General features: G+C 42.5%; 1 protein-coding gene across 3 annotated transcripts; it reads right to left on the bottom strand.

Annotated features, from left to right (window-relative positions):
• Positions 1-3,977: 3,977 nt before the first annotated feature.
• mef2b (myocyte enhancer factor 2b) lies at positions 3,978-20,029 on the bottom strand. Of its 3 annotated transcripts, none has more exons than XM_066695472.1 (9): positions 19,756-20,029; positions 12,357-12,461; positions 11,628-11,831; positions 9,837-9,971; positions 9,250-9,445; positions 7,847-7,992; positions 7,433-7,547; positions 7,115-7,217; positions 3,978-6,199 (listed from the first exon to the last, which is right to left on the bottom strand). In XM_066695472.1, exons 2-9 carry the CDS (start codon positions 12,408-12,410, stop codon positions 5,863-5,865), a joined length of 1,290 nt encoding a protein of 429 aa, XP_066551569.1. In that variant the 5' UTR covers positions 12,411-12,461; positions 19,756-20,029; the 3' UTR covers positions 3,978-5,862. The 3 variants fall into 3 exon arrangements, with proteins under 3 accessions (XP_066551569.1, XP_066551571.1, XP_066551570.1); XM_066695474.1 differs by having other exon boundaries at positions 7,433-7,544; XM_066695473.1 differs by lacking the exon at positions 19,756-20,029 and adding an exon at positions 16,122-16,369.
• Positions 20,030-23,003: the final 2,974 nt, after the last annotated feature.

The raw sequence follows: 23,003 nt of genomic DNA, 5'->3' as shown, positions 1-23,003 counted from the left end.
GCTGTCTGGGGCTGTGACCCCAACCCCAGAGTTTATTATGCTTTAATTGCCCTTTAACCAACTGTGTGTCTGCAGACTGACACCGAAGGGGGGAGGGGTTTATTATTATTATTATTATTATTATTATTATTATTAAAACTATACATGTTTATCAGTCGTCACACTATGGACACAATTTAAGCCCCTCTATAATAAGTATAAATTTCATTGGCTTTTAATATAAACTTTTGTATTTGTGCTGTGTGGTGACATACCCCTAGTTCCGTACTGCTCTGATATGTGATCCAAACCAGGCTGGGAAAATAAACTATCCGGTCTGGTCAGGGTCCGTGTTCGAGAGGCTGCCGCTGAGTGTGTATTGAGACGGGGCGGCGGCTGCCCCTGGGAGCGGCCCAGCGCTCGTCTGAGAGGCGACATGATTTATTAGAGATATTATTTGATTTCCACACCAAATTAGAATCGTCAAAAGCACACAACCGGAGGAGGGATGGTGGGTTGTCAGGTTTTTTTCCTTGTTTTTTTTTGGTGTGGGGAGGGCGGGGGGCGTTTGAAGACGATTAATGTCACCGTGGTTGTGAACATCAAAGAGAAAAGGGGACAGGTGACTCTGATGAATATTAAATCTGACTGAGCAGTGGGCTGGGAACTCTTGGGAGGGGAGGCATAGACAGGCACGAAACTGTTAACTTCTTTCTTCTCTTCCTCCTACAGTTAGGAGTGTTAGGCGCGTTAATTAAAATTAATTAATCCATTAACCACATTTACAACACCTTTCCGTGCATAGTATTTTATTAGTCAAAACAGTACATTTTTAAATGATATTCTGCTTTCCTTCCTTATATTTCCATAAATGGCTGTGTATTAACATTAATTCAAGATAAAAAGAAAGTAGTTTATTTTTATTTTTTTTTCTTGATGTTTCAAGCTTTTAATGCCTTTTTATGCTTTTAATACGGCTGAGTTGAACACCCTAGCTGTTGTATTGTGTTTCTCACTTGTTTATTGGCCAGTGCCCAGCAGATCACCGGAGAGTCCTTTGTGAAAGACACTACACAGTTGTTAAAAAGCAGCTCGTCTCCATTAAGGAAGAACACCACGAACCCAAGTGTGGTCTGGGAAGACAAAAGACGCCACTTAATAAAGACCAGGAGGAAGAGACCCTTCTTACAGCAGGGGAGGGTCCAGACCACATGGAGGTCAGGCGACCTTTCGACCCCTGGGGGTCAGTCAGTGTGTCAGTGGCCCGGCGTCCTTATGAACTGAGCTCCACTCAGCCCTTGACCTCAGAGCTCACAGGACACCAGCCAACCATTGAAGCAGGTTCTCCTGGCCAGGGAGAAACATCTAGATGGGTCAGGTGGCAGCCTTTTTATTACAGACCCCAAACTCTGAGAGAGAAACTGGCACATTATATGTCTCCCTTTTATGCAACGCCCCACATTTGAGCCATATTCTCGGACACGGGAGGGCAGGGAATGAGACTTGTGTTTTTTCTCCTAGAATACACAAGAAAATAAAACAAACAGTACAATATCCCAGCTTCCCTTGGTCGGCCAGTCCTCTGCTTTCATATTTGGTTTATTATTGTTATTTTTAATGCTGCCTTTCCTTTTTTCAAGTAATTCGTTTTGATGAATGCTCTTTCTGTACATGTTTAAAAGATGTTTTCTTCCAGAAAAACATGATATCTCCCCATTAGTGAATATATAGTATATACCCCAATCTGGGCATAGATATCACCATGCTTGATACCCCCTCCTACCCCCTCTGACATATATATATAGTTTGAATATAATTAATGTCTGCATACATTATTGTTCATATCGGCAGCTTTTCACCATTTAAACCCCAACGTCAGTTTCATAACACGCGTGTGAAGGAAAAAGGCAGGGCTTAAATCACATCTCAGATGCGACACCGAAAAGAACAAAGAAAAAAAGCCAGGGGGAGAAAAAAAAAAAAAGATGTTTTTCTGTGATGAGCTAAAACCCGATCCAATATTACCAGCTCCTTCCAGGGCCTTATTAATTTCCACATGAAAACGCTAATCAAGGAATCCCTTCTGTTACGCGGCGCTCTCCAGACCGTGTGAGCCGGGGCGCTGGTTTCTCATACGCAGCGAGAAGCCATTTCCAGACTCGCCAAAGCTGGTGGGTTTAAAAAAGAGAAAAAAAAAAACACACACACACACACACACAACAAAAACCTGCTGTCTGTTGCGCCGGGATTAGTCGGACGAGAGAAACGCAAAGTGGTGTCTGACAACCTTATTTGACAAGACGTGAGAACAATAATGCGGAATAAATAAAAGGCGGCTGCTTTCTATGGGTGCGAAAGCGAGTCCAATTTCTGTATCGTGGGAGCTACAGGAATTTCCCTGCGAGGTTATGCAGATACTGCGGCGTCTCACAATGGAGCGCAAACAGCTGTTCACGAGGACTGTGTCTTTCTTATATTTTCTTGGCCCCCGACGCTCCTCCTCTCCAGCCCCATATATTCAACACATACATTGTAATGTACCCCCAGGCAGACACGTTGAGATTTTTCACGAAATCAAGAGACTCTTGACAGGTCTGGGAGAGTGTCTAGCTTAATGAACTGGAAGGTGACAGGGCTGACATATCTATATAATTACATTAATTATGTGCATCTGTTTGGAGGCCCAGGCACAGGCCCGCAGAAGCCCGGCTGTTGCTATAGGGACCTGGGACTCTAGTATTCAGACATGCCCTGCAGACTGATCCCGCTCTCAGGGGAGGTGCCCAGACACAACCCCAGGGGGCTTTCTTTTTATTTGGGGAGGAAAGAGGGTGTGCATCTGTGTGTGAGTGATGGACAATTTAAGGCAATTTAAGGAAGATATTTTAGTTTTTTAAATGTAAAACAAACACACACACACACATATATTCAGATATCTTTTTATAGGGGTAAATAAACATGCATGTAAGGGTGGAAAACGTAGGTCTTTCTCACGTTGGGATGCATTGACATTATGCGTCTGGTATATTATTTATTTAGCTCCCCGCCTCCCTGTCTCTTCCTTTCAACACAACTGCCGTGAATGCCAGGAATTAGGTGGAAACGGACGCCCCGCGTGATCGGTCTGTGTCTCTCCGTCTGTGTGTGTGTGTGTGTGTGTTTAAATACATGTGTGTCTGCTCTCCGGTGTGATTCTGGAACGGGACGCGAGTTGCAGGGACGTTCGCTCCTCGGAGATCTGATTGGGGCGATATAGAGTGGGTCACATTAATAGAGTCGGTTGTTCGTTTTGTCTCGCGTGAATGGGGGCCATTTTTTTGGGGTGCAAAAGTCCAGTAAGATTCAAACCTAAAAATAAGAGGGGGTATAATAATGATAACACAGCTGTAGCTGGAAAGGTTTTAGCAACCCATGAAATAAGTTCATTTAGAAAGCTGTAACCAAATCACCAGCACCGAATGATTGCCAAAAATGGGCGCACAACATAACGAATGGACGCGATGCCTTTACTTAATGCGGCCGACGACAGGAGTTGCTCTGCATCACAAAACTTTCCCAGGCTGTTCCTTCAGATGTCTCCTTTGTCCAGAGCATTAATGAGAAGGAAACTTTTGATCTCGCTGTGCTGGCAGGATTTCCATCATGTCATTATCACCTTAGGATTTGAATCGATTAAATAAATAAAACAAAACGGGACAGGGCGACCTCTTGTGGGCTTTTAGATGAGCTACAGCAGTGTGCATTGTGGGAAAACCCAACAAAATCATTTAAGTTTTAGGATTGCAATCGAAATTAGATTTTAACCCACTTTCTTGTTGCGTTCTTAGTCAGGTTCTGAGTTGTAACACGCATATCGCTGTGTCACGTTTTTAGTTTTTGAAAAAAATTGAACAAATGAACACAACGCTGAATATTTATATAGTTGATATTGGCATGTGTTCATTATTTCAAGGAAAAATAAATAAATGACTACAAAAAAAATATTGTATAAAGACAATATTTCATTTTATTAGTAATAAAACAGTGCATTTACATTTCCTTTTTTTCCTTTTTCAATATTTATAAACCTGTCTCCACATTCTTCAGGGTGAAATCTTTAAGATCACATAGAGATTTAACACATACATGTTCCTCTTTTCCAATGGCATTGTTTTCCACAAAGAAATCCGCGGGAGCCTTTTTCGTAAACACAGGGATGATACATTTAAAAAAGCAGGAATGTGGATGTCCTATTCATGTCAGGAGCAGCAAACCCAGAGCTCCTGTGTGCATTAGATATTGTATATAAAAAAAAGACATTCCATTCAAAATAAATACACACTCCTACCTGTACGCCTCACTCGTATGATGCCATGTCTAAAGGTTATTAAATAAACGCAATACAAATACAATCCAAACGGTTTTCCATAGGCTACGCAGTCCACGGCTTTGGTTACAGTTGGTCACCCCACACCCACACAGCGTTGGCATCAACTGGCACGAGCATTTGACACCGCTAAGGAAATCTGGCGGGAAAATGACTTTTGACTTCTTTCTTTTCTCGAAGTATATGCATAGATTTTTATTCAACAGGCTACAGTTTGTGTCCCCCTTTTCCCAGAGCTAATATTCCTGAAGGGCATGTTTTCTTGTGTGTTGTTGTTGGCTGGTTTTCCAATCATTATTATGAGAGATCAGCTAATAAAGTCAACAGACACAACATGTTACACTAGTCCAACACATTAAATCAACCGTTTGGGGTAAATAAGAGTTCAGATTAAACCAAATCCAGAAGACAGTGGTCGTATGAAATCACTGTAGACCGTGGATGGTCTGTATATGATCTCAGTGAGTGGGCTCCCTTGTGGCAATGGCTGATGGGAAAAGCTCTAATTCTTTCACTTCCTCCAAACCCTTCTGAGAAAACACATGTATTTCTGTTGGTCTATTTTGAGACACAGATATCAGAAATGTAAGCTGTACATTGCATAGACACATTAGGGAAGTTTTAAAAAACAAACAGATACATTTATTAAGACTTCCCCACATATAGCATTTGTTCATTTTAGAGTGAACGGTGAATAAATACATCAATAAAAACAGCTTTGGTCTTTAAAGTTGGATTTTGAAAACAGTGCTATTTTATATATATATATATATATATATATATATATATATATATAATTTGATTATACCGTAATTCCATCACCTTCATTGTTTAAAGCTATATTATCATTTTAAAAAGAGTAAAAGAATTTTCCCTGAGGAACAACTGAAAGGTGACGAACCTGTCAGGTTTAATAATCGTTTACATTTATAAGTCCTCCTTTTTACTTACACGACGGGACAGACAAAGGGAACACTCACATACGAAACCTCGCCCACATGGGGTGTGTAAATCATACCCAGCATGGCAGGAGAATGAGAACAAAACACACTATTTAACAGTAACGAAAATAAACATGATACGCAAAGAAGCACTTTACAGAAACAAGCTGAAAAAGCCAGCAAAATTAAATAAATGTTTTACGAAAGCCTAATTTTTCTAATCAGTCACCTAATTGCTGGGGGCATAAATGGGTGGGGGGCGTTTAAGATCTTCCTGACACACTTCGGGCCTTGTGTTCTGGCCCAGGCCTGGTGGAAAACAGTCCTTTGGAGACCTGCTCGGTGATTGGACGCAGCTCTGTGATGTCACGTTGCCCCTCCACAGACAGCTGGATTACGAGACTTTCCACGTTTCGTTTCTGTCCCCCAGTGTATTTCTCAGGAGACTTCAGGATGGCCTGGCATAACACAGAGGAACCAATCCGGTGCATTACTGTTCCCAAAGAGCCACCCCCATTTTACTTTTTTTTTCATTCTTTTTTCTTTTTTTGGTGATGAGGAGACAAGACAGAGGGGCTATCTCTGCCAGCCCTCTGGGATTTCTACTCTCCTGATTGGCGGTCCCCCTTTGTCCTCCGACTGGGCCCTGGCCATCATATGCGCGGAGGGGTAGCCTCCCTTCTGGAAGTCCTCCCTCTCATTGGCCAGGTAGGAATCCGGGGGGGCGGGGCCTGTGGAATCCGGGTTGCTGAGTGGCGAGTGGCGCCCCATGTGTTGCTGGGGAGGCGTGGCTGGGGAGCAGGTATGTGTGGGAGAGACGCGCTCGGATTTGATGCTGACGCTGAGGCAGGGGTGAGGCTGGGGGGCTGGGGAGGAGACCGGTGTGGAGAAGGAGCAGCCACTGCTGGACATCCTGCAAAAAGCAAGATGGCTCAACACATAAACACTCCCTTTCCATTAGCGGTCAGTTTGTGTCGAGTGCGCAGGGAAAACCAGATCTGCTGTCCCAGAACGGTGCCAGAACCCAGGGCCGCACTCAGATCTGTCTGATCTTCTGCGTTAAGAGGAATTCTCAGTGTCTTCTCTTCACAAGCACTGACTTTATTATTTAAAAAAAATCAACCATAACAAACTGTGATTAACACAAATAAAAAGCTGCAGTTTCAATGGCTGTAAATGAGAGGTGCCATATTGTGTATTAAAAATAAGAACAATACCAATAAATATTTACATAAAAATGTCATTCAAATAAATAAAAATTGATCTCACTTTCTGCTCTTTCCTGTTATGTTGTATGCCCCATTTGCACCACATCACTCTCTCTCTATGTGGTATATTAACACCAGATAAAGAAAAACCCAATTTAATCTTTGCCTGCAATACACCAATTAGCCTGTAGATGTCACAGATAGCCAAGTGATGAATCTCGAAACAGGTCGAGCGAGAGTGCAGTGCATTTCCAAAACCGCCTGTGAAATTGATTTTTTATTCTGGTCCTGTGTCCAAACATTATTTCTATAAATGAGTATTTCTTGGAAACATTTTTAAACTGACCATCACACACTGATTTCACAAATGCATCAGAGGAAAGGACATTAGGACGTGTACAAAAAGACTAATTCTTAACTCCCACATCATTTACTCTGTTCATTTGAGCAAGGGGTTTATAGAAGATAAACAATCGGAAAAGGTCACATCTTCAGTTGATACAAACAATGATACTGGGGGGTTGAAATACTGTTGGAATACGGTTCCTAGACTTTTAAAAGTAATCCTTCTGAATCACATTCCCAGTCTGTGCAGCCTAGAGGTAAATGAGGTGTCTTACCCGAGGCTGCTGTGTGCCATGGGGGACGCCTCTTGGTTCGGAGAATGCTGCCAGGGGCTGCGCTGCAGACTGACGGAGTGGGCGAACCCGGGGTGTGGGTATTCTGCGGAGAACGAGTGAAAAATCATCTTGGAGGAGAGGACGAAGATGGAGGAGGATGAAAAGATGGAGGAGATGGAAGATGGGCCACAACAATGCCTGCCTTCAAACCCAGGATGCCCGTGTAATGGTGCCCAAAGTGCATGTTTTTTCTATATGTGCTTTTCTACACTGCTTGCGTTTTAATAAACTGGACGGCGCAAGGAGCCATTCACCCACCTGTTGGCCCCGCGGAGGACAGGCCGTACCCCCCAAGGCCGTGTCCCAGCAAGCCGGCCTTTCCCATGGGGACCACATGGTTGCCAGCAGGCATCCCCTGGTACAGCACCCTCTGCTGGAACGCAAAAGAATACCAGTCGTTATTCATGACTGCCCGAAAACAACAGATCTGCAGGATTTGATATAAACAAATGGTTATTCATTTGCCTTTCATGTAAAGGTACCTGACAAAGAGGACAATTAAAAACTTTGACCCCTTCCATTTATAGAATAAGGACAAGGAGAATTTAGCTCCACACAGCAGAGCTATCACGATTGTTATCTTTTAAATTGGAGGGCAACTGCAGCTGGCCGATCGACCGGGGTAGTTATGAGCACTGGTAACCTAATTTGCAGCCAACAAGAGCTCCTCACCGTCGTGCCCAGGCTGGCCCGAGTGCCAGGCAGACCCGGGTGTGTCTCTGCCCGCCGGTTCTCTGAGCCCAGGTTCAGAGGGGGCGGAGTCTTCATCTCCAGGGCCCGGCTCAGGTTGCCATGGGAAAACATCGAGTAGCCAATACCTTGAGCGATAGACAAACAGGAAGTGAAAAACAGGAAGTGGGTAAAGTGGAATTTTTTTTTCTCTCTTTTTTGAACAGCAGTTCTTTTTTTTTTAATGACCTCCGCAACAACTCATTGGTAATGACATGTGTGTCCAAAATAGACTTGGCAGGGATTTTTGTGCAGTAAGTGCGAGCCACACATTATTCAGTCTTCATCTTGGTATAAATGCAAAATAGTGTGCGTTTGAATCTTGCGAGCTGTTTACGGACTCTTGCACTTACATCTTATTTAACTGTCCACCTTCATGATTCCCTGGCCTGGTGTATTGTGTATTTAGATAAAAACACACCCACAACCTTCCTTAGCAGAAAATTAACTCTTTCAACGCACTAAAACAAAACATAACAAGAGGATATAAATTGTCGCCTAGTTTGCACGTTCATGTGCCAGTCACATTTATACATCTTTCCAGCACTAGAAAAACAAGAATCTTCCTCCAGTCGACTGCATTTCTGCTGTATTTTTGGCACATGTGTATCACGCAACAGTGTTCAAAGCCCCTCTGAGTCATTCTGAGTCGTTGGGACGGGGTTGGTGGGGGGTGGCCACCAGGTGTTAGGGAGCTGAGCACAGACGGGGGTCCGTAGCGAGGTGCGAAAGCCACAAATCAGGCCCGAGCCTTCCTCTCGCATAGGGGGTCTGTTCCAAACGACAGAGCTCACTTCCTGTGATCACAGTTGGCTGGGCTGACACAAGTGACTCAGGGAACAGACCTCTCTTGCAGGCCACAAAACAAATATCATTCTTTACATCAACTTAGCCTGAACATCTTGCCCAGCTGCTGCAGCACACTGAGGTTAAGTCACTGTGTGAGTCAGCAGAAGAACAAGAAACCATCGCCAACCAAATGTTTTGCCTGAACCGGTGCATCGCCCTAGCATTTGTAACACACAAGAGTCCAGTTTTAAGGGTGTGCAAACAAACAAACATGTTTTGCGTATGATCAAATCACACTTATTTATAGATTTTTTTTGCTTTTAAATGCGAGTGGTTCACCACAAAGACGTCTTTATTCTTCTTATGAGTTCTGAGGTATCCCCTTGTGGTGGCCATGCCCAGACAGGTTCTTATACATAGGAACACACATCCGCCATTTTAATTTTGAAAGGCAGACAGTATTAAACGATATTGTTTGGGGAATAAAATAGCCTTATATTGGTTTTAAATTGTACTTCTTTTGATCAACAAAACAGTAAACAGTCAGTGCATCTCACCTGAGTGAGGGGGCATCAGGCCCGAGTGGGAATGCGAGCTCCAAGCGCCGGCTGGGCCAGGTTTGGGTCCCGTGGGTTTGGATGGCAGAGGACGGTGGGAGGCGAGGGCAGAGCTGGCAGGATTGCCCACCGTGTACCCATTCTCACAGGGCCCGGGTACCAGGTACTGCGCCTCGGAGGGCAGGAGAGAGGTAGCCTGGGACACACAGAGACACAGACTTATCCGGCAAAGATCAGGACAATGGTATGGTCCAAAATAAAATTTAACACATCCTATGGCCATCTTGTTTTGTATGTATGTATGTATGTATGTATGTATATGTATGTATGTAATTAGGACTGACTGTACTGAACGAATCCCTCAGTGCAAAAACAAAGATGTATACATTAATATATGAATTAATACACTTGAGCCCTGTCAAAAGCAACACAGATACCCCCCACTCCATGTGGCTGAAGAACTTATTAATGTACAGTATGACACAGTTTCACAGAGGACTGATGCTGCCAGAAGCAGCTCACTTCTTTTCGGCTGTGGTGACCAAGTCTAAGATGGTGTGAATAACAAAGGAAAGGGTGACATTTACATAGTAGCGCTGTCGGGTGATGGAGAGATCCATGCCCTCGCTGAGCTGCTGGTATTTCTCTGTGGCCGCTGCTGTCATCGCTTCCTCGCTGTCCAGCTCCGAGCCGTCCAGCCCCAGGCCCTTCCGTCTCAGAGTCTGCAGGAGACAGCAGAGGGGCCGTACAGTGATCGTCTTGACAAAATAACATTGGAGCAAACACACAAACGCACACTCTCCAATGAGAGTAGGACTCCTCTCAATTTCAATACATATACACTCACCTAAAGGATTATTAGGAACACCATACTAATACTGTGTTTGACCCCCTTTCGCCTTCAGAACTGCCTTAATTCTACGTGGCATTGATTCAACAAGGTGCTGAAAGCATTCTTTAGAAATGTTGGCCCATATTGATAGGATAGCATCTTGCAGTTGATGGAGATTTGTGGGATGCACATCCAGGGCACGAAGCTCCCGCTCCACCACATCCCAAAGATGCTCTATTGGGTTGAGATCTGGTGACTGTGGGGGCCAGTTTAGTACAGTGAACTCATTGTCATGTTCAAGAAACCAATTTGAAATGATTCGACCTTTTTGACATGGTGCATTATCCTGCTGGAAGTAGCCATCAGAGGATGGGTACATGGTGGTCATAAAGGGATGGACATGGTCAGAAACAATGCTCAGGTAGGCCGTGGCATTTAAACGATGCCCAATTGGCACTAAGGGGCCTAAAGTGTGCCAAGAAAACATCCCCCACACCATTACACGACCACCACCAGCCTGCACAGAGGTAACAAGGCATGATGGATCCATGTTCTCATTCTGTTTACGCCAAATTCTGACTACCATCTGAATGTCTCAACAGAAATCGAGACTCATCAGACCAGGCAACATTTTTCCAGTCTTCAACTGTCCAATTTTGGTGAGCTTGTGCAAATTGTAGCCTCTTTTTCCTATTTGTAGTGGAGATGAGTGGTACCCGGTGGGGTCTTCTGCTGTTGTAGCCCATCCGCCTCAAGGTTGTACGTGTTGTGGCTTCACAAATGCTTTGCTGCATACCTCGGTTGTAACGAGTGGTTATTTCAGTCAAAGTTGCTCTTCTATCAGCTTGAATCAGTCGGCCCATTCTCCTCTGACCTCTAGCATCAACAAGGCATTTTCGCCCACAGGACTGCCGCATACTGGATGTTTTTCCCTTTTCACACCATTCTTTGTAAACCCTAGAAATGGTTGTGCGTGAAAATCCCAGTAACTGAGCAGATTGTGAAATACTCAGACCGGCCCGTCTGGCACCAACAACCATGCCACGCTCAAAATTGCTTAAATCACCTTTCTTTCCCATTCAGACATTCAGTTTGGAGTTCAGGAGATTGTCTTGACCAGGACCACACCCCTAAATGCATTGAAGCAACTGCCATGTGATTGGTTGGTTAGATAATTGCATTAATGAGAAATTTAACAGGTGTTCCTAATAATCCTTTAGGTGAGTGTATGTTTGAATGCCTGCACAGCGAGTGCCTTCCGAGCGCCTTCTGTTTCTGTTTTTCTTTCCTTCTTCCAGTTCAGATGCAAACCTACTCTGCACACTCTCTTCCAAGACCAATTCTCTCCCACCTCAGAAAGTGGAATTATCTCGTCCCTATCCAAAATCAAACCAGAGTCAAGACAATGTTGTTCGACCGGGCCTAGAACTTTTTTATAGTATTTTTTCCCCTTCGTGTAAAGCGCTTTGAGACATTTTGTTTCTAAAGAATAGAAACTGTAGAATTTCTACTGCATTGATCGATCGCTCAGCTGATCGCCTGGTACCTCTAGTATGTCCGCGTTGGTCCTGCTCTCGTGCGGCTCGCTGTACTCGGTGTATTTGAGCAGCACCTTGTCCATGTCCGTGCTGGCGTACTGGAACAGACGGTTGGTGCTGTTGAAGATGATGAGGGCGATCTCGCAGTCGCACAGCACGCTCAGCTCGTAGGCCTTCTTCATCAGGCCAAACTTGCGCTTGGTGAAGGTCACCTGGAGATGATGCCAAAATAATTACAAGGGTTATTCCTCCCACTGTTCAAGTGCCGCCCTTTTTAACCTGACTGGAATCACTGGGTTTTCCTGCAGAGAGACTCTTTTTTAAGTAAAACCATCGAACTGTTCTGGTTAAATGTTTGCAGATGCTGGCAGAGTACTCATTTGACCAGTTAATTGAGGGAAACAAACCAGCACAACACAGCTTGCGTATTACATCTCTCCGTATATATCTTTTTATCCAAAATCTTGAAGGCCAGCACAATGTAAAACGTATAAGCCTCACCCAGTCCATATATTATCCAAATTACATTGAATAGGGTTTCTAACTCAAGGGTTTATTTAGATCCGGTCTACAGGATGTGACAGCATAATGACATCATCAGCTAGTTCAGACCACAAAATGCAGAAGATGTCATCGACACTTTTCCAGATACACAAAAAACGAAAAAGTGTCTCCCCCGGGGGTTACAAGGACCGATTTGAGCTGCTGTGGGTATCGAAGCCCTGATTGTCACTCACCTGTCGATTTCGCTGGTCCAGTATTCGAGAGATCTGGATCTTCTTTCTGCCCATTCTCTAATCCCTCGAACCCACGTCTGTATCAGGCAGATGTGGGGCTCAGCTCTGTGGGGAGAGTCAGGGAAATCCATTTTGGAGTTAATTACAACACTGATAGCTTTTTCTACATTTCTTTAGCTTTTTAGTTGTTGTGCTGTTAAATAAAATAACTTCTGCATTTTTAAACTGTACTTGTATTATGCTTTATTTGAATTTTGTATTGTATTTTTGCTAGTTCATCCTGTAAGTCGCCCTGGATATGGGTGTCTGCCAAGAAATAAATATTAATATTTATATGAATAAAAGGAAATTATAAAGGATGTGGATTCTATGTTCTGTCTTGTGTTCCCACCACCTATGATCAATACATCACAGTTTTATAGAGGGGTCTGGTAGGCAAATTGAAATACGTCTTCTAAACACAAAACTCCTTCCCGTTCATTTCATTTCTGAGTATTATCATTAGTATTTCAGTGAAACATGTCCTTTAATTTGCAGGAAGAAAGACGCAGTGGCATAACAGGAGTACAAGGTTTTTCACGAAGAACGATTTTGGGCTCCGAGCGGAAGTCCTGTTCAGTCTGCGAAACAAAAGGAGGCCGGGGAATCAAGACAAGATGAGACAAGACCAGGGAAAAAGACTGGCAAATGCTTAAGCAATCAGACTGTCTCGACAACACCCCCTGTGCCAGGCCAACAGAGTGAGGCCTGAGCAAAAGGGAAGGAAAAGCCAGACCTGTCATTCAAGTCGCCCGCTGTATAGAGCTCCCACAGCAAGGCCAATCCAGGAAGTAGCGATTTTAAAATAGAGCCCCCTAACTGAAGGCAAAGTTTTTTTTTCGTTTTGTTTGTTTAATTCTAAATGCTAATATCTTCTATGGGAAAATTGCATCAGCTTGTTTAATGAAGGTCAACCCCACCCTCTGCCTTGTCTTCCGTCCAAATGGCAGTTTGGTTATTTATATCCCAGCTCGTCTGTGCGTCCTATAGTTAGCCCAGGCCGGAGCTATCACCCCCACAGTCTGGGGTGTCCCGGGACCAATACTCATTTCCGAGAGCCGGGGATAAAAATACTCTGCTTGCCTTTAAAAGGTAGAACAAGGAGATTTGTAACTGAATGGGAAGGGGCGCAAGAACAAAAAGATGGTGAGGGGTTCAGTCCACCCCCTGCTCTCTCATGAATCGTGAAAAATAAATAAAGGGCCCATAAAAATAATAATATATATATATATATATACATATATAGGCAAAACCAAGACTTTAACTGCTGGAGGTAAACAAAAATTACGCATGAGAGCAATGTGGTTCAGGAAACGAAGAGTTAAAATCGCTATATCATAGTCTGACCTGATATATATATTTTTTTACTTAATTACTGCACTGTTTGAGCAGTGGGAAGGGAGGAATCTACAGACATGTTCTCGTCTTTCAAAGTACACAATAAAAATTGTTGGAAAACGCAATACTCAGCCTGAGATAAAAGGCATATTTTAAGAAGCTACATTTTTAACCTCAAGAGTTGTATTTCATTTTTCTTTTTTTTAACCACGCATGTGAAAGCATCTCTAAAAACCAGAGGGTAAAAGCAGTAGTTTCCAGGCTATACAGCCTCAATGAGAAACCAAAATATTTATATCTGGGGGGATCAGGGGGCGTCCTCTTCACTGCTGAGAACTAAAGCCAACAGAAAACAAGTGGTGTTCCAAATGTGAATCGGTTATTTCGAAAGGTTTTTGCTTTCAGTCAACTAAAACAAATGAAACGCCTTTTCTTCAGTACGGCAGACTTTGAATATAGGTTAGAGTTCAAAACAGTAAAACAAAAATGCATTTGTTCTTTAGAAATGTGGCCAAGAAAACTATTAATCCAGGAGTGGAGCTTGTCTTGACCTGCAGATACTTTTGTTCACTTTTAAATGAGAAAATCTTGTTGGACATATGTCTCTATATGCACTTTGCCCAAGATATTATATATACAGCTTCTGTTAGATGATTTGTAGTATCTCTTTACTGGAAAATACCATGTTCTTACACATTTTTACTACATCTATATCTGGGACTAGTTTAGTTCTCTGCTCCTGCGTGTAATGATCCTTTGACTGCTTGTGAAACTGGCAGGACATTATTCAGAGCGTGCACAAGAAAAGGAAATGAAGCAGGACGCACTAGCTTGAAAAGTGTTAGAAAAGGGCCTCCGTCTGGTTCTTTTTCTTTTTTGTTTGCACGCACATGTTTGCTAGCGCCTTGTTTCTCAGTCATGGCGAAACAGAAAGAAAAACAGCTCTCTGCACATGTTCTGGATTGTGAGGATTCAGCCCGGTGTCACTCCAGCCGGAGAAGATGACCGCACCGCTGTCACCAAACTCAGGGATTTTTTGCCCCCCCCCCCCCCGGTCAGATCCAACATGCTTTTGCCTCGTCTATTTTTAACCAAAAGAATTTGATTACGAATCGCCAGCGGATGCGATGCCAGTGTTCCCACGACCCCGACCGAGCCCGCGTACTGCCCGCCCACATATGGCATACAAACATTCAGGGCATTTCTTCAGGATCCATCCCTGATGCCACCATTGCCTTATAAAGTATACACAGGATGGGCTTGTAAATATTGACCACTCACACCTGTCTTGATTGCAGTTTCTAAATGAGTGACTCCAGCTCCAAGCAGAAGCAGAAGAAGAAGAAAACCACAAAAAGTAAAAATAAAAACATGTCACATCAATTTTATTGTTCAAACTCCTCTGAACTTTAGCAAAGCAACACTCCCATTCTTCGGCGATTGCAACATTCTCTGCTATTATATCCATACAGCCATCGGTGGTTTTTATTTAACATGCAATATACAAAGTTGCGAATTACTTAAAAATTTGGCATGATTTTGCAGAATTATCCGTAATCACCATAATTTTGTTTGACACTGTGCTCAATGACATGGACAGAAACTGACCACCTCTTATGATTTGTGTATCATTGAAAACAAAACTATGGGGTCTTAAAAAAATTCCTTCCAGTTTCTTTTATAACCTGACTATTTTTATATTCACGAAAAGAACATAAACTTCTTAGCGTACGTCACGTTTTTCATGCACGATTTTCCTACGATTTTTCCACATTCAGAAATAAAACCATCTCAGAAAATGTTCTGGACAATCCCTGGCTGTTCTCGGTTACACCAAACAATTCACTTACAATGTCCTCTATTTATAAACATGACAGAGTTTCTTTGTGGTTTTACAAATGTTTTGAGAAATGCAGCTTGCAAATTCACACATATGCGAGTCTGGCTAAGTATGGAGGTCCTTGCCTAGAATGAAAGCCACTGCTCATGAATACTTCAACAGACAAAAAAGGGAGGGATTTTTTCACCTTACTTTTAATCTGCTTTTCAAAGACATGAATAATTCGATCAAACGGCATGCGTGTAAACATAAACCAATAAATTGCGCTGTTTGCACTTTTTCTTTAGTGTAGGCATTTAAATATACAATTTAAACAGAGGCTTTAAAAGTAATCCCATAGGAAAGTACCTGCATGGGCACCACAGTAATGTATTGCCACCCTTGCATAAATGCTTAAGACGTTCAGATTTCTCTTTCAGTTTGCTGTTACTATGCGTTTTCTTCTGCACTCTCAGTATTTACTCAAACGTTTTTTATGTGTAGATTTTCAGATCTACTGCCTGCAATGTAGTCTTTTATATTACAGATACTGAACGGATAATACTTACAAAGTGTATGTATTTAGGCTGTAACATCATTTATTTGTAGCGGTAGCGGCCTTGTGAGTCACTGAAGGACAATCTTCCGCTTGCACTGCTCTAGGAGGCAGGAGCGAGGGAATCCAGAAAGACAGAAACACGAATGCATCATGCAATCATGCAATCATTGCACCAACACTGTCACCCTCGGCCCCCAGGCCCCTGGGGGCAGGCATGGCTTCCTCTGAACGCTCACAAGGAACCTTCCCAGAGGTCAGAGAGTGGAAAAGAAAGTGACACAAACACTACAGTGCCCATAGCAGAGGGCCCTCCCCTCCTGCCCCTCAGGACTGGCAGCCTCTAATTACGCGGCGTCTCACCTGGGAGACCTCTGCCTGAGCACTAACAACAAACACTTCCATTATTAGGAAGCAATAAGTTCATAGCAAAAGAATGGACACTTTAATTTTAATCAGAGGCTTGAGTCAATGGTGTACAAGTTGTCTGCTTATAATTTAAAGTCGTCTTGTTTCTCTTTGCCTGTCTGTGAATGGAAATGCTTAAGTATTCAACTGACGGATTGAAGATGGAATGAGTCGTTTCAATCGCCTTCCATTTCCCTTTATTGAGCTCAGCCCAAAATACCCCTAAACCAAACAGCCTCAGAGGCTCACGTTACCATGTAAAATTCATGCAGTACCCAAAGAAAAAGAGCAGCGATGCCATTTCAAGGCTTTTGGCTCTCGTGTGATATTTTCTATTCATCGAGTTGATTCAGGTTTACAACTGTTAAACAAAACTGAACTCAAAAAAGAAAAATGGAATGTGTATTTAATGTATTTGCAAAAAAAACCTACATTTTTGTTTTTTCAACAAATAATTATAGTCAAACAGTCATTTATTTATTTTGTATTTGAAAAAACAAAAATGTAGTTTTTTTTTGCAAATACATTAAATTCATAAAGAGTTTATAAACGTACTAATGCAAGTAAGATCAGATTAATCCTTTAGTAAATTAGGAACGAGGGGTCCGAAATGACGTGGCGCTAAAAATAGAGGGCCAGAATCATATTTACATACCCACAGAATAAAAACCCCTCGGCTTCTGCAAAAACAAGCTGAATTCAGCAGAAGCTCACAAACTGCATTACAAATTGGGTGGCAGATAAAAAGAGCAAAACTTTACCTGTGAATGCACATTTAATGACATAAAGAACCCTATATTATAAGGATATATTATAAGGATAAGAAAACCTGTGGCACTTCATATATATATAGTGCCACAGGTTTTCTTATCCTTTAAAAAACAATGTGTACCCGGGGTGTGCCCAATTTTGTACATTTCAAAAACCAAGAATTGCGTAAGCCGACTCAGCTAAATACGCAATATTTTAATGTTTTTTTACCATATTGCAGACACTCTGATCAAATCTTAAGCAAATCAGAATGCCATTCAGCACAATCAGTCACTATTATTACTTCATCATGTGCAAAAAGGTTCACAAATGCTGACTCACGATTGTATCTTACCAATCCTCCAGCTAGAAATGAACAACGTGAAGTGAAAATCCTCCAGCTAGAAATACAAAATGAAGTGAAAATCCAGCCCAATGACTCCTCTCGGGAAAGCTTTGTTCAGAAATCACCGTTTATAATATTGTGAAGATTGCTGGAGTGGAATCTGTAATGGGGTAGTCAAGACAACAAAATGCTGAAAGTTCCTTATTTGAGCCATCACCAAGTCATCTTTAAAAATAAACATGACTATTTCAATAATTCAGCTGGGCATTTCAGACCCAGTGCATTGAAACACTGTGTTATAAATGTTGCAGAAGGCTGCACTAGTGAACAACACAATTTTTCTTATCTGTAAGTCTGACTATGTGTTGTGTGTGACTTTAGGCTCAGATCTTGCACACAAGTCAGGAGCCTCTGAGTGCCTCCACTTTTCCTGAAAGTGTTTGTGATAACTTTTGCACTGTTTAAAACTTATCAGCTTCCAAATCTCAAACAGACCGGCCTGCGAAAGAAAAAAAAAAAGTTATATATTTTTTTATATTCAAACAGTTCCGGATTAAAACTGAGAAACTGAACACTTGGTCCGCTCTCACTTTGCCCCATTTCACAAATTTCTGTTTCAGAATGTGATCTATTAATGTGTCTGATCACTCTTTTTACTTACACAAACACACACACTGTGCCTAACGGAACTTACTATCAGAGAAAGTGTAGTTATGTAACCATCATATTACCACCATTGTTTAAGATTGCTGGTGGTCAGGGAGGTGTTTTTTTCTTTCTTGGTTTTGTCATTTGATGAATTAAACTAGTTTACAACAGAAAATCTTCTCACAGCACAGCCAGATGACCAGTCAAAAAACAAAAACCGGCAGCAACGTGATGTCTCCCATGTAGTGAACGCACATGCTAAGCTTTTGCTTTTGGGTTAATCTTCCTTTCATAAAGGAAAAGAAACCTGTCTCTTCACTGAAACTAGAGAGAACTCAGGGGCCAGATTTAGGCTACTTTTAGACCTATTTCCTTTTGCACTGCCGCAGTATCTATGCCGAAATTCGCCGTTTCAAACTCAACAATCCACAGCTGTGAATGTGAGCTCCCGCAATACTGCCTTTTTTCACCCCCAAAACACGTCCATCAAATAATAATCTCAATGTGTGTATATTTCTATTACTTCATTTTAACCAGAAGGGTTTAATCTCATATTCAAACAGTAGGGTTAGTTTGCTTATTTATATATATATATATATATATATATATATATATATATATATATATATATATATATATAAAAACAATATCATTAAATAATTGTGCAAGCATTCTCACACAAATAATATTATATTCTATATATCATACATTTTTAACACATGTTGCTATGTATGTCTGCACCTGAACTTTATTTCATCATCTGTGGACACACACAGGCACACACATGTGCATAAGAGTCTGTGTGTGTGTGTGTGTGTGTGTGTGTGTGTGTGTGTTTGGTATGTGTGTGTATATATATATATATATATTATTATTATTAATAATATCTTAAAATGACCCAGGGCAGCCACTCCCTCCATTCCTCCCTTGCCATCTCCCACCCCAGTCCCAGTTTGATTGCAGCCTCCAGATGTACACTTAAGCACAGGTCCGGGCGGTGCAACTCTTAATTCAACATGTGGGTCAACAGCATGCACCTACGGCACACAAATACCTGCCCCCCAGGAGCGCCCGGTTAAATAGGTAGTGTGGTCCTTTTTTACGTCAATGCCCCTGAGAAAAGCAAGGGCACACACCGAGACACGGATGACTGGGTGATGCATGAGCTGTACTGTACCAGTGTTGTAGGAAATGATCTTGCGGGACCCGACTGCACATTTCAGGAGATGTTGTCAGTAAAGAACAGGCACAGCAGTTTCAGTAACTTTCTTAAAAATACAGATACCCACCTACCCCCTCACCCAACACATACACCTACCTTGACAGGCTACAGGTTAGCCATGCTAAGTGGCATGCTTTGGGGTTTTTTTCTCCATAAAACGTACATACTACACATTAGTTTCATACATGAAAGCGCTGCTGTGTCCTAACTGTGGAGAGGTAACATGTATTTAATTTGCATCTGACCATTATTAATAAAACAGCTGTAACTCACCTGGTCTCGGTGTCTGTCCAGATCACAAGCTCGGCTGCGTCCAGATCCCCAACCTTCACCAGATGGATCAACGCACCCACATAGCGCACAGTTGCCAGAAGACGCTCCTTCTCCAACCCCAGCAGGATTGTTGGTTGTGTTGTTGGGTTTGGTTTGGGCTGACTTACTTACTTGACAGAATAGGTCCTAGACAGCGGCGTTGACCCCTGCTCTGTAGAGGTGTGGTGCACAGTGGAGTGGACTTGATGCGTCTTGGAGACACAGGCGCGCTGAAGACATTGCGCCCTGCCAGCTGCACTTGGCTTCAGAATTTTTTTTCTTGTAATCGTTTGCATAAAAACGCCCCCCAGGCGAAGCTATTGGTTGACGCTCTGGTTTAATTTCCCACCTACTGGTTGATAATTTGGTTCATGAATGTGTTGTCCAGTTCAATGTTGTTTTAAGTGTGCTGCAGTCCTTTAAAACCCCCAGAACAGATAAAACCACTTGTATTTTAAAATAATGTTTTTTGTTTTGCTGATAAATTCCTCAAGGGGCATTTTATTTTAATCTATACAAGGCAGTACACTAACTAACAAGAACACAAACAAATAAACAAATTGCAGTGGCACACACACACACACACACACACACACACACAATAACACAACCGTACACAGACACAGCAGAATGACCACAGGCAGTATCTTTCTATATTTACATATACAAAATATATTTGGTCTTATGTAAATGTGTTTGATATTTCACAGCTATCTAAGCAAATCCCAAAGAATGGCTTTCGTGTTCTGTTCCAGATTTTCTACATTCTGAGCTTTTGGATGTATTCGTGAAGTTAGTCAGTGTGTATAGAGGCATGTAAGGAGATTTAATGGCATTTATGAGCAGGTTTGCAGGAGATTGAGTCAGGACTGAGCAATTCTGGAATCAGTATTAAAACTATTGAGATTTTTTGTACATTTCTGTTTAAGAAACATTTTTTTGTTGTTGTTTTGTTGTTATTATTACAGTAGGTGAAGAGCCCCTGCAATGGAGTATGGGGTTTGGAGGTGGGGGTGGGGAGTGCTGTTTAGGGCGGGGGTACTTCCTCTATTCTCTGAAGAGTGTGGTGAGATCACCCTTCCACATTAGATGGGATCTCTCTGTCTCTCTGTCTCCCTGTCTCTCCCTCTCTTTCTTTTAGTTATACGTCCTCCCTGTGTTGCTTTTTGGATTCTCTGCAATGTGACAGTGAGTGATTGGTGCAAAACACTGCACAGCTTGACAAGCAAAGGAGAAGGCAAAGCAGTCGATGAACCTAGACGTGTCAGTCTGCTCTATCCCTAGGCATCCAACAACTGCATTTTTTAAAACAGAAGACGTTTGTAAGCATCGGAAAAGTGAAAGTGGGCAGCTTTCAAACTTGAACGTTTGCTTGAGAATTCAACGACACGTTCCCTGTCTATATTTTTAACTTCTGCTCTGCTAAGTACCGATCTCTCTGCGAACAGCGCCAGTCACACAGCTTATTGTTGTGGTGCTGGCTGGTCAGATGCTATACTGACAGAAAAGAATGATTATATGCCTCTGTCGCCACATTCAGAGACATGGTTTTTATGTAAAAGACCCAAAAGGCTTTTGATGACTGATGTGTGAATATTTCATAAAAATAACAATGCAGTAACAGCGAGACGTTAGGCCCTGCTGCAAATGTCACGTCTCAGGCGGAGGCGAGCGAATTTCAGGTGGATATATTAAGCTCTGCGTTTGGGTCCATGGTTTCCGCAGCTCGATTTGATGAAGACAGGTTAAATTTATCTCTCACGTCGGCCGTCTTTGGGTAAGCAGTCAAGATCTGTCTTCGGCTGAAAGGGGAAATGGTTTATTTTTGTTTTTTCATATCAAATTCGAATCCACTGGCCCCTGCGAGAACTAGGACCATTTTTTTTAAAGCTTGGGTGTGAATGAACATCTGTGGGGCGTCACCATATTGATTTAGGTCCCCGGCACAAGAACAGCGATGGTTTAATCACCGGTGTGACCACTAGACAACAGTGTATGAATGACAAGGAATATTTAGTTGGACCTTTCCACACAAAAGCTGGGTAAAGTAACTTTGCTTTATTAGTTATTATTTATTATTAGTGCCAAACAGACAAAGATAGTTGTGCAGATGTGAACATGAGCGAAATAACTTCCAACTTGAACTTGGCCCATTAGGAGTACATAGGCCAGCTAAATTAGGTGCTGGAGGTTAGGCGGTCTAGTGGTTATGAAGAATGACTTGTTTCCAGGAAAACAAAATAACTTCTTGGCTCTGCCACTGACTCACTGAGCTAATTTCTGAACCTCTTCTGTTCTAATGTCAGTGCCGTTTGCAGCAGTGATTGGTTGTGGAAGTCACTTTTTTGTTGGCCCTAGACTGGATGAAACACATTTGGTACTCAACTAGGGTCAACATGAAGTTAAGCACCATCGCTATAGCTCGTTATGCTCAGACATCCAAATGAATGAGCGGATCCTGAACCTTCAAGATGTGACTGTTGAGTACGTGGGCAAAGCGGTGCCCCGCTGCTGGTCACCCAACTGCGAAGACATAGTGACTGTTAATTTGGGTGCAGGAGTGGTTGGTGACCCGGGAGGGGCCTAGATCTGCATCTCAGGAAGGTGTGCTAACCGCTGGTCACTTGCCCACATGGTTTCACAACACCAGGAGACGGGAAATTGAGAATAAGCACATCACCTCAGTTGAGTCCCCCGCTTAATGCTTAGTTGTTTCCAAGAGAGCGGTTTGTGGTTGCTTTTGTTTCCCAGCGTTATTTTCATAAATTTCTACAGATACGCATGGGGCAGATTTTTAATTTCATTCTTTAAAGACAACCTGGCCATCTGCAAGTGTGATTTTTCGAATTTCCCTCTCAAACACCGATCTGCAGAATATAGACACGTAGGTTGTGTTGTTGACTCGCAATTCTCCCAGTTCTGGTCTCAGTGGAGGTGTGCTGTTGCAGTGAAAACAAAGAATCAAACAATGAATCATAAAAGTGAGTTTTGAGCAATGAATTAAACGTTTTACTCTCTTACTTATAATTCTTATGGAAGAGGCTCAGAATGCAAGGGACTTAATGAACCCCTTACACCTGTTGGCCTACTCAAACCCCTGCTATGACCTTGGAGATGCATTGGCTTTTGCAAAGGTGTAGTAAGTACCCCGTGCAAAGGCTTGCTTCTATCTCTTCTACGACCTCTTGGTCTCTTATTACTCTTGACTT

Source organism: Amia ocellicauda, chromosome 22 (genome assembly GCF_036373705.1).
Source record: "Amia ocellicauda isolate fAmiCal2 chromosome 22, fAmiCal2.hap1, whole genome shotgun sequence".
Taxonomy (NCBI): Eukaryota; Metazoa; Chordata; class Actinopteri; order Amiiformes; family Amiidae; genus Amia; species Amia ocellicauda.
This window is presented reverse-complemented; position numbering and strand designations above follow the sequence as displayed.

Coding starts and splice junctions, on each gene's coding strand:
- mef2b (XM_066695472.1), bottom strand. CDS start 12,410: ATGGGCAGAAAGAAGATCCAGATCTCTCGAATACTGGACCAGCGAAAT. Junction 9,446..9,836: donor TCACCCGACAGCGCTACTAT/GTAAATGTCACC, acceptor TGTGTGTCCCAG/GCTACCTCTCTCCTGCCCTC. Junction 7,993..9,249: donor CCTGATGCCCCCTCACTCAG/GTGAGATGCACT, acceptor CTATCGCTCAAG/GTATTGGCTACTCGATGTTT.